Source organism: Kogia breviceps, chromosome 11, assembly GCF_026419965.1.
Source record: "Kogia breviceps isolate mKogBre1 chromosome 11, mKogBre1 haplotype 1, whole genome shotgun sequence".
NCBI classification, from domain to species: domain Eukaryota; kingdom Metazoa; phylum Chordata; class Mammalia; order Artiodactyla; family Physeteridae; genus Kogia; species Kogia breviceps.
Window position 1 is genome coordinate 68,474,421 of NC_081320.1, and position 15,048 is coordinate 68,489,468.

Sequence of the window (15,048 nt, forward strand, 5' to 3'; positions counted from 1 at the left end):
CATCCTCATCTAGACGTGGTATTGCCCCTCTTGTTAATTTTAGCGATCCTGGTACATGTGTAGTGGTGTCTCACTGAGATTTTAATTTGCATTTCCCTAATGACCAGTTATGCTGAGCACCTTTTCGTGTACCGTATTTGCCATACATATATTTCTTGGTAAAGTGTCTATTCAAATCTCTCGTGCATTTCTTTTTTAAATTGTGTTTTTCTTATTACTGAGTTGTGAAAGTTCTGTGTTCTGGATATAAGTATTTTATACAAACATTTGTTAACAATTTTCTACCTATCTGTTGCTTGTCTTTTTTCTTAACAATGTCTTTTGAAGAGCAACTGTTTTTAATTTTGATGAAGTCTGATTTATCCATTTTTTCTCTGTGTCTTATGCTTTTTGTGCCCTAGTAAAGAAGTCTTTGCCTATCCTAAGGTCACAACTATGTTCTCTCAGGTTTTCTTCTAAAGTTTGTTTTGTTTTGTTTTGTTTCTTTTTTTTTTTTTTTTGGCCGCACCGCGTGGCATGTGGGATCTTAGTTCCCCGACCAGGGATTGAACCCCTGCCCCCTGCATTGGAAGCGCAGCATCTTATCCACTGGACCGCCAGAGAAGTCCCAGGTTTTCTTCTAAAGTTTGCTATTTAAGGCTTTACGTTTAGATCAATGGTCCACTTTAAGCTAATTTTCGTGTATGTCATGAGATAAGGTCAAAGTTCTCTTTTTTTTTTTTTTCATATAAATATCCAGTTGTTCTGGCTCAGCAAGATCTCTGCGCTCTGGGTTCCCCCTCTCTGTGCTGGAGTATGGAAGTTGCCTCTAGGTAGGTAGTCCAGGGCAACTATAAGGCCTACCTTATTTGTTTCCTTCTATCAGGGAAACATACTACTCATGTCTGATGTTTAAAAATGATAGTTTTGGGCTTCCCTGGTGGCGCAGTAGTTGAGAGTCCACCTGCCGATGCAGGGATCACAGGTTCGTTCCCCGGTCCGGGAAGATCCCGCATGCCGCGGAGCGGCTGGGCCCGTGAGCCATGGCCGCTGAGCCTGCGCTTCTGGAGCCTGTGCTCCGCAACGGGAGAGGTCACGACAGTGAGAGGCCCGCATACCGCAAAAAACAAACAAACAAACAAAAAACCAAAAATGATAGTTTCATACATTTGTCTAGCTTTCTAGTTGTTTATGGCAAAGGGCAATTTCTGTAGCAGTTAAACTTTCATGGGCTAAAACAGAAATCACTTTCATCACTTTGATTTGAAACCTCTTAGTTCCTCAGTTGTAAAGTGGGGATAATACCCTCAGAGGATTGAGGTGAAGGTCACGTGAAAAAAATTGTAAAAACTCCATGAAAAGTAACACGAAAGGAAAAATCCAACAGTGTAAGAAAAGCAGCTATTAGGAAGTAATATTGATAGCAAGAACAAAGAAATGAATGGTCATCTCATCCAGAGGAGGAGACAGAGCTTCTGCTGGTCCCATGGCCAGGTATGCTTACTCCCAGACTCACCTCCATTGCCCATCTGGCAGAATTTACTTATTTCCTCCCTGGTTGGGGCCAGACTTCACATTAAGTAGCATTTGCAGTCCAGCCAGACTCTCTTGGGTTTGCCAGCTGTAAACTGTACCTTGTAGCATCATTCCCAGAGACATTGATGTAGTCCAGTGGTGCCAGGAACCTCTTCAGTCTTAAGAGTTTTTTTCTTCCAGAACTGTAAACTGTAGTGCTGGCAAGGAACTGAGATCAGTGGTCCTAGTCTGTCATTACAGGTGAGACAACAGAGGTAAGCCCCCGTTATTTAAAGGAGTCTTCCCAGCCAGCTACCTAGACTCTCAAGTTGATTTCACACTGTATCTCATTGCCTAAGGGTGGAAGAGAAGCCTGAGGTCCTTTGTGGGGAAAAGGTTCAATTAAACAGGGATGTCTAAGGTGTGATGATAAGGAAGTTTCTGATTTCCCAGTCTTGTCCTTAGGAGCAAGTCGCTGACAAAGAATCCAAAGCAGTGTATTACTTAGAAGTAATTTTATGTTTGTGTCTTTGGGTTGTCATGTGTTTATCCACAAGTATTTCCCGACTTCCTCCCAGTGTTGGGCAGAGCAGGGATGGGATGATGGGTGGAGGAGAGAAGTAAAAACTGCTGGTCCCACCCTGTGCCCGATGAGCTCATTGTTAGCCTACCCAGATCCTTTCAGAGCTCTTCTGACTCCCTGCTGTCCAAGCCACTGGGACTGTGCCTGTTTTATGGGTTGACTAGAGAGTCCTTCAAATAGTATTCTCAGAAACTCTTCCTTCTTCCTCAACAGCAGATAAGGAATTCTGTGCTTAAAAAATACTTTGAGAATAGGCTGGAACAAGGGAAGGGGGGAATGTTTTCAAAGGGGTGTGTGTCAGGCACCATACCTATGAAAGCCGGGCATGAGACCTAGAGACCTAGGAGTCCAGAGACCTAGAAACAAAAGTACACAAGAAATAAACAACGAGTACCAGTTCAGGGCACTTCGCTGGACAAAGATAGTCTCCAAACCCTTCCACTAGGTCATTCTACATGTTTGTAACTGGAAGGGCCCCTCGGGTCTGGATTACAGTTTACTGGGAGGGGCAGAGGATTAAATAGAAGAATGGAATTTCCCTTCGATAAGGAGAAGCCAAGATTTATTAAATCAGTTGATTTTTTGTTGTTGTTGTTATAGTTCCTATGGTTTCCTTTTCTCTCCAAATACAGTTTTTTTAACTGAGAAATAGCATAACAGGACATTAACATTCACAGAGTGTACAAATTATCATCTGTGATTATTTTTAGAACCAGTTTATCAACTGTTCCAGATAAGAACTTTTCTTGGATCTGATTACAGATCTCTCTAACCAGAGCTACAGATCTTTGAAACAGAAAAAAGTTGGCCCTTTCATTATGCCTTAAAAGTAAAATCTGCTTCGTATTTCCTCACTCTCTACTTCTTTAAGAAGGGTAGAGATTCTGAGGGGTGGGGGAGGATAGGGGAAATTTCTACAAAATTTTCTTGACCAAGTGGTATCAGAGAATTCAGAACCATTACAATACATGAAAGAGAAATTCATTTGTTCATTTATTCATTCAAGCCAGAGGGAACAGCATGTGCAAGGTCAGGCAGAAAACAGAACGTTCTTCTGAGGCTCAGTCAGTGGCAAGTGACCACCATAGCGGCACAATCAATATCATTGCCATTTACATGGTATCCACAGTAAGTGACTTACTCCATAGCAGTGAAACTATTTTTTTTTATGTTTTGTTGGTCTTTTCAGTCCTGAGGAGGATTCTTCCCCCTTTATGGATTCTGATTGCTGCTTACAAGTAGAACACGTTTGCTGTGATTACTGGGGTTTTAGCTTCTCCCATAGCCATCTCTGCTGGGGCCAAGAAAACTCTGTCAATTTGGGCCTGTACACTTACTCCCTCTGGCCTCTTTTATTTTGGCCAGCTCAGCACAAAGCAATCGGGCTATCTTGGTTCGTGACATTAACAGCGAAGGCCAGGAACTATATAATATTCAGGAGCTCTTTGGTTGAGCACTAGATGAAGGGGTTGACATATGATTAGGGGCCATGGTGTACAAAAACAAATACCATTAAACACTAGAATTATACACGTTCGGCATGGCAAGATGTTTACACTATGAGAAGCACGGATGATCTCAGATGGTCTGAAGTAGTGGTTCTTAAAGTGTGGTCCCTGCATCAGCAGCAGCGTCGCCCAGGATTTGTTAGAAGTATGATTTGGGGGGCCCTGTCCCAGACCTACTGAATCAGGAACTCTGGAGGTGAGTGCGCCGAAGTTTGAGAGCCACTCGTCTAAGGTAACAGCAAGCCACCATCCTGGGGATATGCTCCGTGATTGGAATGTCAGGTGAAACTGCCCTCTTGCTGTTAATTGTTATTTTTCAATCTCTTTCTCTCTGTTTGCCGAGTACTTAGAGTTAAATTCACCTAAATTAAATGCTCTTATGGTGAAACTCCACTATATCCATAATTATGTGGTAATGATATCATCCACATTGTTTTCCAGAATGCTCTCGTCAAAGCTATTTAGATTAACGTGAATCTTTTAAGATTACGTTGATTTTTTTTTTTTTTTTTTTTTAACAAACCTGTAGCTCAGAAAATCAAAGATAAATGCCCCATGGGCCTGCCCTTTTGGGCTGTGTTTCCCTAAATAACAGAACAGGATTTGGGAACTAGGAGCTGACCATGCTCTAGGTAGTGCTGCTTTTTAAATCCTCTTTCAGCAGCCTGGGTTGATGTTAGCGCCCTACCTCGGTTGGTTAGAGAATGGCAGCTTTGAAATACAGTTAATTTAGCAATCACTGTTCAGGTTGCAGACATAACACTGAAATCTGCAACTCGCCAAAGAACTAAAACTGCTAAAATAACACATCTGAGATTCCCAGAGGGAATTGTGTGAATGGACCACTTTGCTCCTTCTCACAGACACTCTACTCGCTGTCCTGAGGGACTGGGCAAAGTCCCTTCATTCCTCTCTAGGACACCTCTGTTCAGGCTGGGCATGTTCTCCAAACACATCAACCTCAGGAAACTTGATCAACTTCTCCAAAGCTGCAGTTCCCTAATGCTGCTCCCTGGTGATATTTTCACAATAAAACTATAGCAAAATGACAACTACAGCAAATTTTTCTTTAAACCACATTTTTTTAAAGAATTGTCCTTTATGATGACACTAGGAATCTATGACTTTTTTGGTGTTCGGATAACCTTTCTTTCATGAAAGAATAGGTGGTAGGTTTTTAACATCCTTTCTTTACAAAATAAAATGTTGGCAACTTATACCAGCCTGTCACATTGTTTTTGATATTTGATTGATTCTTGAATTCCAAACTTGAGAATTATTTCTCCATTGAACCGGGACATAGCACAGCAGGAGGTATTGTCTTTCCAAGTGAATCCAGCCAATAAGCCATTCCTTTGAAGGCTAGAAATATGCCTTGCTAAAAGAAGAAAAAAAGAAGTTAATTTCAAAAGTGAAATCAAATTGGATGTTTAGAATCAGTCACACATACTTGGGTGACTAAAATGACTACAGTGTTGGGAAAATCCAAAGATATTCCAAACGAGGAGGGCTGGGAAAAAACTCCAATTAACAAGAGTTTACAAAAATCATCTAATTAATGAAAAATAAGATGGGGCCATTAAAGGGGAGGGACTTGATTCTTTCCTTGGAACACTTGACTTTCCAGGAAAGATAGAAAGGAGGCAACCCAAAGCCAGCAAAATTGAAATTGCAAGTAGAAAAGTTATCTTCTAGAGAAGAGGGCTGCCAGACCTCAGACTGAAGAAGAACTAAGTGCCATCAAAGAACTAACTTGAGGTTTTTTTGTATCTTGCGGACAGCAGGCATTCGCAAAAAAGGAAACAAGTACTCCGTGTTGATCTCAACTTTGAAATGCGTTTGTTAGGGCAGGACACAAAACTGTGCTTCACTAGGAAGAAATCTTGGTTGTGAGATCCATTTGGTGAGCTCTACCTGCTGCGGGATGCAGAGCCCATAAAACAGTAGCTGTGACCCCAGCTGAACAATAGAATCGCCTGGGTCACCTTGAAACCAGGCTGGCCCCAGAGATGCAGTCAAGTGTCCCCTGACATAAGTGTTTTTCTAAAACTCTCCGGATAAATGTAATGTACCTCCCGCGCTGAGAAACTGCTATGCTAGAGAGGAAAGCAATACGTCCTTTTTAGTCACTGCTGCTGCTCATATTTCTAATCCCACCCTCCCGTTCTGCCCAGAGACCCCCTCACTCTGGCAGAGGGGCAGAAGGTGTTCTGTGGTCCCCTTCTAAATGGGAACTCCATGAGAGCAGAGCCTGGTCTTTCTAACTCACTGCTACACCCTAGCCCTAGAACAGAACCTGTATATAATGAGCCAGTATCAAAGGCCTGCCTGCAAGGGGCCTTTATAGAGTTTATTCATTCTTTTGAATTCTTGAGGGTTTCCCCGCCTTTGATGTTTTTATTGGTAAGAGAAAATGGGGGGCAGTGAATTTTCTAGTTCTTCACTACGGTGAAGTACTGGGCTGGAATCAGCTGTGCTCTTTGGAACTGCAGCCCTACTGCCCATCCTGAAAACCCTGTGAACCCCTGTGAAAGTCGTAGCTGAGGAGTGTGGTTCTCAGCTGGGGCACAGAGTAGAATTACCTGTTGGCTTCTTAAGACTTCAGATGTCGGGACTTCCCTGGTGGCACAGTGGTTAAGAATCCGCCTTCCAATGCAGGGGACACGGGTTCAGTCCCTGGTCGGGGAGCTAAGATCCCATACACCGCAGGGCAACTAAGCCCACGTGCGCTCTAGAGCCCATGCACCACAACTAGAGAGAAGCCTGCGCGCCGCGAGGAGAGATCCCACATGCCTGCAGCTAAGACTGGACACACCCAAATATGTAAATAAATATTTAAAAAAAAAAAAAAAGACTCCAGATGTCTGCAACCAACTCCAAACCAACCGAATCAGAATCTACAAGGGTGGGATTGAGGCATGGTTGGTTTTAATAACCTCTGGTTAAGAACCATCACCTGGGACTTCCCTGATGTTGCAGTGGTTAAGAATCCACCTGCCAACACAGGGGACATGGGTTCGAGCCCTGGTCTGGGAAGATCCCACATGCCGCGGAGCAGCTAAGCCTGTGCACCACAGCTACTGAGCCTGCGCTCTAGAGCCTGTGAGCCACAACTACTGAAGCCCGCATGCCACAACTACTGAAGCCCAGGCACCTAGAGCCCATGCTCCACAACAAGAGAAGCCACCGCAATGAGAATCCCACGCACCTCAGTGAAGAGTAGCCCCCGCTTGCCGCAACTAGAGAAAGCCTGCGCACAGCGATGAAGACACAACGCTGCTAAAAATAAATAAATAAATTTTTAAAAAATTTTTAATTAGTGAAAAAAAAAAAGAACCATCCCCTGAGGGCAGTGATTTTGAAGTATGTGGCCAGCAGCAGCAGCAGCACCTGGGAGCTTGTTAGAAATGCAGATTCTTAGCCCCCACCCCGCCTTCCTGAATCAGAAACTTTGCGGGTGAGGCCCAGGCAGCAGTCTGTGATTTAACAAGCCCTCCAGGTGGTTCTGATGCTTGCTCAAGTTTGAGAAACTGTTTGAGAAACACCTCATTGGGTCTTGCTGCAGAACCAAGAACATTTTTTCTAAGCAGCAGTTTGGAGAAAGTGCCTACATGAATGTCATCTGATAGTTTCCTAGCGTGTGGCTCCGACCTAACCTCCCCTGCTGCTCCTCTATTGACACATTAATTCAGCGAACCTGTTCGCAGGTCTCTCCTGTCTACTCTCTCCCAGCTCCCCTGAGCACCTTCCCTGCCCTTTCCTCTCCCAGGCAGGCACCTCTGGGCAGTCTCAGTGCCCATCTTTGTATTTATTTATTTATTTATTTATTTATTTATTTATTTATTTATGGCTGCGTTGGGTCTTAGTTGCTGTGCGCGGGCTTTCTCTAGTTGCGGTGAGCAGGGACTACTTTTAGTTGCGGTGCGCCCGCTTCTCGTTGCGGTGGCTTCTCTTGCTGCGGAGCATGGGCTCTAGGCACACGGGCTCAGTAGTTCTGGCTCGCAGGCTCTAGAGCACAGGCTCAGTAGTTCTGGCACACGGGCTTAGTTGCTCCGCGGCATGTGGGATCTTCCCAGACCAGGGCTCGAACCCGTGTCTCCTGCATTGGCAGGTGGACTCTTAACCACTGTGCCACCAGGGAAGTCTCTGCCCATCTTAAATTTTGTTCCCTTCTGAAATCTCCCCCCCCCCTTTTTTTTTTTTTACTTATGATAGAAAATAAGTGCACATTGCTTTCATTTTGGTCATTCTTATGGCTTTTGTATTCCCTTTACCTACAATCCCCTGTGTGACCTTGGGCAAGTAACTTAACCTCTTTCCTCATCTGTAAAATACCAGGGAATCATAACAGCGCCTACTTCATTAAATGATTTAGTACTTGTTGAAGTGCTTAGACTAATACTCAACGAGTGTCAATTCTAAAAGTAATTATTATTCATAGCATTAAATAATGGATATATAATATTCTATAATGCCTGGCACCTTAATACTCAATAGTTGTCAGCTCTTCTCACTAATGATTTTAGGGTACTAAGCATTTTGCAATTTTAGTGGTTGTCTTTATCCTCCCATCAGTTTTAAAGCTCTCTGACAGCAGGTAATTTTTCTTTCTCAGCTCTGAATCTCTGTATCTCCCAAAGTACCTACTATATGCTTAATGCACGCTTATGGTATTATACTGAAGTCCACAGGCAGTGGAGGCCAAGAAGTCCCAAAGAAGCCCTTCCTGAGCAGGTGCCCCATATCCCCTGTCTTTGGGGTTGTGCCTTCAGTCCTGGGCTTCTTGATCATGTCATCCTTCCTCAAGGTCTTAAAAGAAGCAAGTGTGTCTGGGTGCCTGGCTCTTGAGTCCAGCGGACTAAACACTCCGCCTGGAATACCTATTCATCTGAAAATTATCCAGAATGACCAAGACACTTCTTCCTGTTTTTAATTATGTTTTAAAGAGCATGTCTCTGAGCCATGTTTCTGACTCTTAGCCTAACAAATGAAATCCCTTTTTGATACAGTGTTGTCCTCAGGTAGCAGTGGGTGGGAAGGCTAGGAAAGTGACAGCTGGTGATCACTGGAGGGTGGTCTTCTCATTTCTAAATTATACTGGGATTAGGTTTTTAGGCATTGAAAATAGAGATGATGACACGAAAGTTGAGGATGATGACACAAAAGTTGAGGATCCTGACACCTGGGGTTTTCCCTGCTGCTTTGCAAAGAAGGCTGCCCCCCTGCTGGAACTTAGACCTCAGCAGAGTCTGGGTTAAGAGCAGTGGTGTGTCTGCAAGCACAGCTAGCAGGTGCGGGGGGGTGGCCTCTTGGAGCACCATCATATAGGAGCCCAAGCCCCTCTTTTGCCTCTTTGGAGAAACTTCTTTTTGAAACAGTTTGATGTGTAACAGGAATAGTCTGTATTTTTATTATTTATTATTGCAATAATTCCTGGATTATTGCAAGCCTATGTAATATTTCAATTCCAAGTGAGTTTTTTCCAACTGTTATTTTAATCTTTTACATTTTTATTCTGTTTGTGATCGTTTTCTAGGAGTCAGTAGTGTTGACTGAGTTATGAGATATCTAAATTTCAGCAAGGCATTTGATGAAGTCTCTCCTGATGTTCTTGTAGGTAACATGTGGGCAGAATGGTAGAGTTAGGAGGATTCATAACTGGGGAATACGTAGACCCTAAGACAGCTGGTTAATGAATTGATGAGAGCTTGGAGTGGGGCGGGGGATGGGGCAGGCAGGAAGCCAACTATACTACTCACCAAAGCCCTCTGTCCTCCACGCTGGTCCAGTCCACATCTTTAGTGATAACTTACTGCTTGCTTGTCAAATTGAGGTTTACCCAGCTTCTGTTGGATGATGAACGTGCTGTATGAAGAATCTGGGTTCTGGGAGGTACCCAAGACTCCTTCCCCAGCCAGTCCCCCAGTGCTGCCAGTTTTATTCCTTCGATGCTTCTCAAACACATCTTCTTCCTGTCTGTTCCTTACTTTACACCCTCATCGTTTCTCTCTTCCACTACTGCAGTAGTCGTTCAGCTGGGCTTCCTGCCTCTAATATTGGCCTCTCAGCAATAAGAACACTTCAGTGGACATGTTCACCTGACCTTATTGCTTAAAATAACCCCTCAATGGCATCCCCTTGCCTGCAGAAAAATGTCCAAGCTCCTTCGCGTGGCCTAGGAGGTTCCCCATGTCCTGGACATGCTGCTGCTCTAGCCTCCTCTCCTGCTGTTCCCCACCTCGAATTCTGTGCTGATATCAGACTGCCTATAGTTCCTCACGTGGTCCATTCTGTTTTATGCCTCTGAACCTTTGAACCTTTGCTTTGAACCTTTGCTTGGTGGTTCCAACGCGTTCTCCTCTCTCTTCCTCTTTAAGACTCAGGTGATCACTTCCACCACTATATTAGAGTCACCTAGTCATTCATTTCTCTTTCTCAAATCACAACATAAACTCCCTAAATGCATTATTCTTATTTCACCTAGCACCCAGCACATAGTAAGCAGGAAATAAATATTTGTGATCAGAACTGAGAATACGAAAAGATCTCAGCAATCTAAAAGGCAGACCATAAAATTTAACAGGGATCTGCTTCAGTTTAAAACAAACAAAGAAAACACGTCTTGATCTAAGTCCTGAGTACAAGGTGGGAGATGGATGACTCACCACTGTCAGTGGACCATGTGAGAAAGGAAGGCCTGCGGTTCAGTTGACTTTGTGCTCCACCTGAGTCAATGGTGTGATACAACTCCAGGAGCCTCATGAGAACAGGGCAAGCAACAGTCCTGCTGCTCAGACCACAAGGGAGAGTCCTGTGCCCTTGTGTGGCGCCATGCCTGAAGAGGGGTGAGGACATCCAAAGGAGGGCGGCTTAGAACAGTGAGAGAGGGTGGACCCCATCCTCTGGGGACTAGTTGAAGGAAGTAGGGGTGTTTCACCTGGAGAAGACAGAGGGGATATAATAACTGTATTCAAATGCCTAACGGGCTCAAAATGCAGAATTGGGCCACTGAGTGGAAACTCCAAAAACAACTTTGTGGCAAATAGATCTATTAACAGTGGAACAGTCTTTCTTGTGAGCTCCAAATCACTGTAGGGTTCTACCAGGAGCCTCTGAGAAGAGGTGCTGTAGAGGAGAGCTGAGCCCCTGAGGGAAGCGTGGACTAGATGTTCTTTTTTTTTTTTTTTTTTTTTTTTTTTTTTGCGGTATGCGGGCCTCTCACTGCTGTGGCCTCTCCCGTTGCGGAGCACAGGCTCCGGACGCGCAGGCCTAGCGGCCATGGCTCACGGGCTTAGTTGCTCCGCGGCATGTGGGATCTTCCCGGACCAGGGCACGAACCCGTGTCTCCTGCATTGGCAGGCGGATTCTCAACCACTGCGCCACCAGGGAAGCCCTAGATGTTCTTTTATCCTGCTCAGCTTTGAGGCTTGAGGATTCAAGGGGTCACTGAGTTTATATTTATTGACTCTTAGGAAGGGGTGCCAGGAGCACATCTTCTGATAGGAATGCCTTCTGTCACTCTAGGGGGAAAGTTTTGAATTACCTAAATAGAAAGTGCTTCTGGGCCAGAAGTCTGAATCTTAGTGGCCTGGTCACGCATGACATGGTTAGTGTGAAATCTACTCGGGAATGACGTCTGGTTGTCCCACCCAGGGTATCCAGAGTCTTGTGTGTTCACCTATGTCCTTTTGTGGAACTTTGAATAAAGTGATTGCCTCTTTTCCTTTGCTTTTTGTTTTTTAGTTCTGGAGCATCTTGGCTTGTGGGAGGAAGTCAGAAGGATCATCTTGGGATCAGAGTTAATAACCGGATTCCCCTATACCTTCACGGTGCCAGGCCTGCCCCAGTACCTACAGAGCCTCACCAAACTGGCCATCGCTGCAGTGTGGGCAGTAGCAGCCCAGGCTGGAGAGCAGGCAAGGGACGTTCCCATCTCCTTCTCTCAGCTGTTAGAGTCTTCCTACCCTGAAGTGCGCCTGCTGACGCTGGAAGCCCTGTTGGAAAGGTTCTCAGCAGCAGCCTCGGGACTAGGAGAGAAGGGACTGCCGCCCTTGCTATGGAATACCGGAGGGACATTCTTGATGTTGGCTGTGAAGGAAAATCACCCAGAATGCCTCTGCAAGGTGAAGTCTCTGGTGTACTGACCATCCCTTTCCACTCCCCACAGCCTTTGGCGAGCCCACTGGAGTGGTAAGGTCAGGAGGCAGGATCGGTTTCGGCATCTCCACGGTTGGAAGGAGATTCAGCGTCCAAAGGGCAAGGACTCTCTCTCACACTGCTTGGCATGGCTTCATGCATAAAAGAGTGCTAAGAAAAGTGTTTGATGATAATGGTATTGATGACAGAGATTAACCAAAGATAGAGACTGAGAGAGTAAGCAGTCTTTGCTGACGTGGCTCTTTGGGGGCAGATGGTCACCTGGAAAGCATGATCAGAAGGAAAGGGCACTGAGCTAGGAATATGGCACCTACCCTCTGATCCCAGTATGCCACCGCTCTAGACTATCTTGGTCTGGCAAAGCTATTAAGGGGGGAAAAAGAAGTCAGTGGGAGCTTTTTGAAAGAGAGTCCCGTATTGGTACAAATGATTATTATTTAGATTCTGGAGACTTTTCTGAGGTGTCTTTGTGTGTTTGTTTGTTTGTTTGTTTGTTTTTCATGGATCTGGCTCACACAGATACTGAAAATTCTCCATTGCATGGACCCCAGTGAGTGGCTTCCTCAGACAGAGCGCTGTGTCCATCTAACCCCAAAGGAGTTCTTGATCTGGACAATGGATATTGCTTCCAATGAAAGGTTTGCCTCCAGTGCTCCCTGTGCAAACTTGGTACAACACATGGTCCCATCAGTCAGTTATGTAATGAACTTGAGCATAGTCCTGGCCTAAGGACTCAGGTCCTGTATTTCTTTCTCAGTCTCAGCCTGTGTTCTAAGCCCAAGCAATAGAATGATGTCAGAGTTTCCCATTAGTTACTAAAAGGTAATTGCTTCCGGAGGCATTTGTATAGCCACAAGGTAGAGATTTCCAGTAGTATTCACAGCCACATGGATTACAGACTATCTGTAAAAACCATATGTATATAAAATGTTCGATTTTATTTATTTATTTATTTTCATATTTATTTATTGAAGTATAATTGACTTACAATATTATATTAGTTTCAGGGTGATTATATGTTTTGTGTGTTTTCTGGCCAACTTTTCTAGGTCTGAAATACAAAGTGAAGCTCTGAGACTCGCCTCCAAAGTGATTGCCCACCACATGCAGACGTGTGAGGAGGTGAGGCTGATTTCCCCTGTTTTGGGGTCTAGATTCCCGTCCTCTGATTTCCCTGGAAGGTGTCAGTAAAAGTGAACTGTCCCACAGGCAGAATCTCTGTGGCAAATGTGTGTAGCTTCTACAAAAATATCATTTGTGTTGGTTTTTCACTTTGGATATAACTTGGGAAGAATTTTCTGAGCACCATGTTTGGCATTTATTTTCTCTTGTTCTGGGCACATTTGATTTTAGTCCATGAGGGTAACACAGCCTCCTCCCTCCAGGACATAACGTGCATTTACGCCCAAACCTTGTTTTTTCCTGTTTTTCTCGCTAGACTCTTCATCTAATGAGGGAATGAGCAAGTCAGTTCCAAGGATTGCAAGTCACTAGGATTGCATACTAGTCAACTATGTATGAAAATATATCGCTAAGGCTTAAATCTCCCCCTCAAACATAGTCCAGCTGGCTTTGCGTGGAGGCCCAGATGTGTCCCACCTGTCTTAGGACATGTCTTTTGGGGGTGGGGTAGACCTAAAGTAATCAAAACAGCTTCCTGGGGAAGAAAAGGGAACCCTTCTACACTGTTGGTGGGAATGTAAATTAGTGCAGCCACTATGGAAAACAGTATGGAGGTTCCTTAAAAAACTGAAAATAGAGCTACCATATGATCCAGCAATCCCACTCCTGGGCATATATCCAGAAAAGATGAAAACTCTGATTTAAAAAGATACATGCACCCCAGTGTTCACAGCAACACTATTTACAATAGCCAAGACATGAAGACAACCCAAGTGCCTATCAACAGACAGCTAGCTTTAGGACATGTGATATACACATACAATGGAATATTACTCAGCCATAAAAAAGAATGAAATAATGCCATTTGCAGCAACATGGATGAACCTAGAGAATATCATGCTAAGTGAAGTTAAGTCAGACAGAGAAAGACAAATATCATATGATATCACTTATATGTAGAATCTAAAAAATAATACAAATGAGTCTATATACAAAACAGAAACAGACTCACAGACATAGAAAACAAACTTAAGACTACCAAAGGGGAAAATGAGGGTGGGAAAAGGGATAAATTGGCAGTATGGGATTAACAGATACAAACTACTACACATAAAATAGATAAGCAACAAGGATTTACTATATAGCACAAGGAACTATATTCAGTATCTTGTAATAGCCTATAATGGAAAATAATCTGAGAAAAAAATATATATATATAACTGAATCACTTTGCTGAAACCACTGTAAGTGGTTTCAACTGTAGTTGAAGTAAATCAACCATACTTCAATTTATAAGTAGAAGGCAGGCAATACCACAGTACAATTACCTGAAGATCTTGGTTTCACATCACTACACTGTGATCGTGGCACCATAAGATTGTGAATTCCTATTCCTTACGCTCCAGCAGCCCTGAGAGAGGTACTGGGGGTACAAGGATGAAGAAGACTGGAGGGCAGTCTAACGAGAGAAAAGGAGCATTCGATCATGATATTAAATGATACCCTAGTAGGAAGGAGGCTGAGGGAAACCAGAGGCCGGAGAGAGTGTTTGCAGAGCTGAGGAAGACTTCACATAGGAGATTGTTAAGTTCAGAGAGCCTGGGGCTGGACAGAGAGGAGACCAGAGGGTGAGTACTAAGCAGGTACACAGTTTCCCTGGGTCTGTCATTCAGAGGCAGGCCAAGGGGCCAGAGCCAGGTGGTCACTAGGAGATGCAAAAAGCTAAAAAAAAAAAAAGTCATGTGTGTGTTTTGGGGAGGGTAGGAGGAGAATTTGTAGGAATGAGAGGATTTGCTAAAAAAAACTACAGCCTGGGGCAGGGGGGGGGGAACAAGTTCTGAGAAAGTAGTCACAGGGCAGCCTAACAAGTCTGTCAAAAGACAGCGTTCTCATCTAAAGCTGTTTTTAACCAGTTGTCATGTGAATCTCAGAGGCACTGCTTGGTGCTTGAATGAAGTGATATTTGAAGAATATTGGAAATTTTTCAGGGAGAGAAAAGTTAACAAGTCAGCAGCTTCCTCACAATCTAAGACACTGATCAGTTCAGTTCCGTAGATGCTCATAGATGATCAGAGGAGCCAGTAATCTCATTTTGAACATTTAAAGAGGCTTAGCTGGTTAGGGGAAGTAAAATTTATTCGGAACAATAATCCCCTTTCTAGAAAAAGTAAAAAACCAGAGTTT

At 44.0% G+C, this 15,048-nt stretch overlaps 1 protein-coding gene across 7 annotated transcripts in view; it reads left to right on the top strand.

The window, feature by feature from the left end:
* Positions 1–15,048, top strand: part of THADA (THADA armadillo repeat containing) — a 312,556-nt gene that overhangs the window by 241,755 nt on the left and 55,753 nt on the right. For all 7 annotated transcript variants that reach the window (XR_010835564.1, XR_010835563.1, XR_010835565.1 and 4 more), the window contains 3 exons: positions 11,329–11,708; positions 12,262–12,380; positions 12,792–12,864. Coding sequence is in view for 4 of the 7 variants with exons in the window: in XM_059079306.2 (XP_058935289.1) it covers positions 11,329–11,708; positions 12,262–12,380; positions 12,792–12,864 (572 nt within the window). In the remaining 3 variants the exon portion in view is untranslated. The remainder of the gene's footprint in view (positions 1–11,328; positions 11,709–12,261; positions 12,381–12,791; positions 12,865–15,048) is intronic.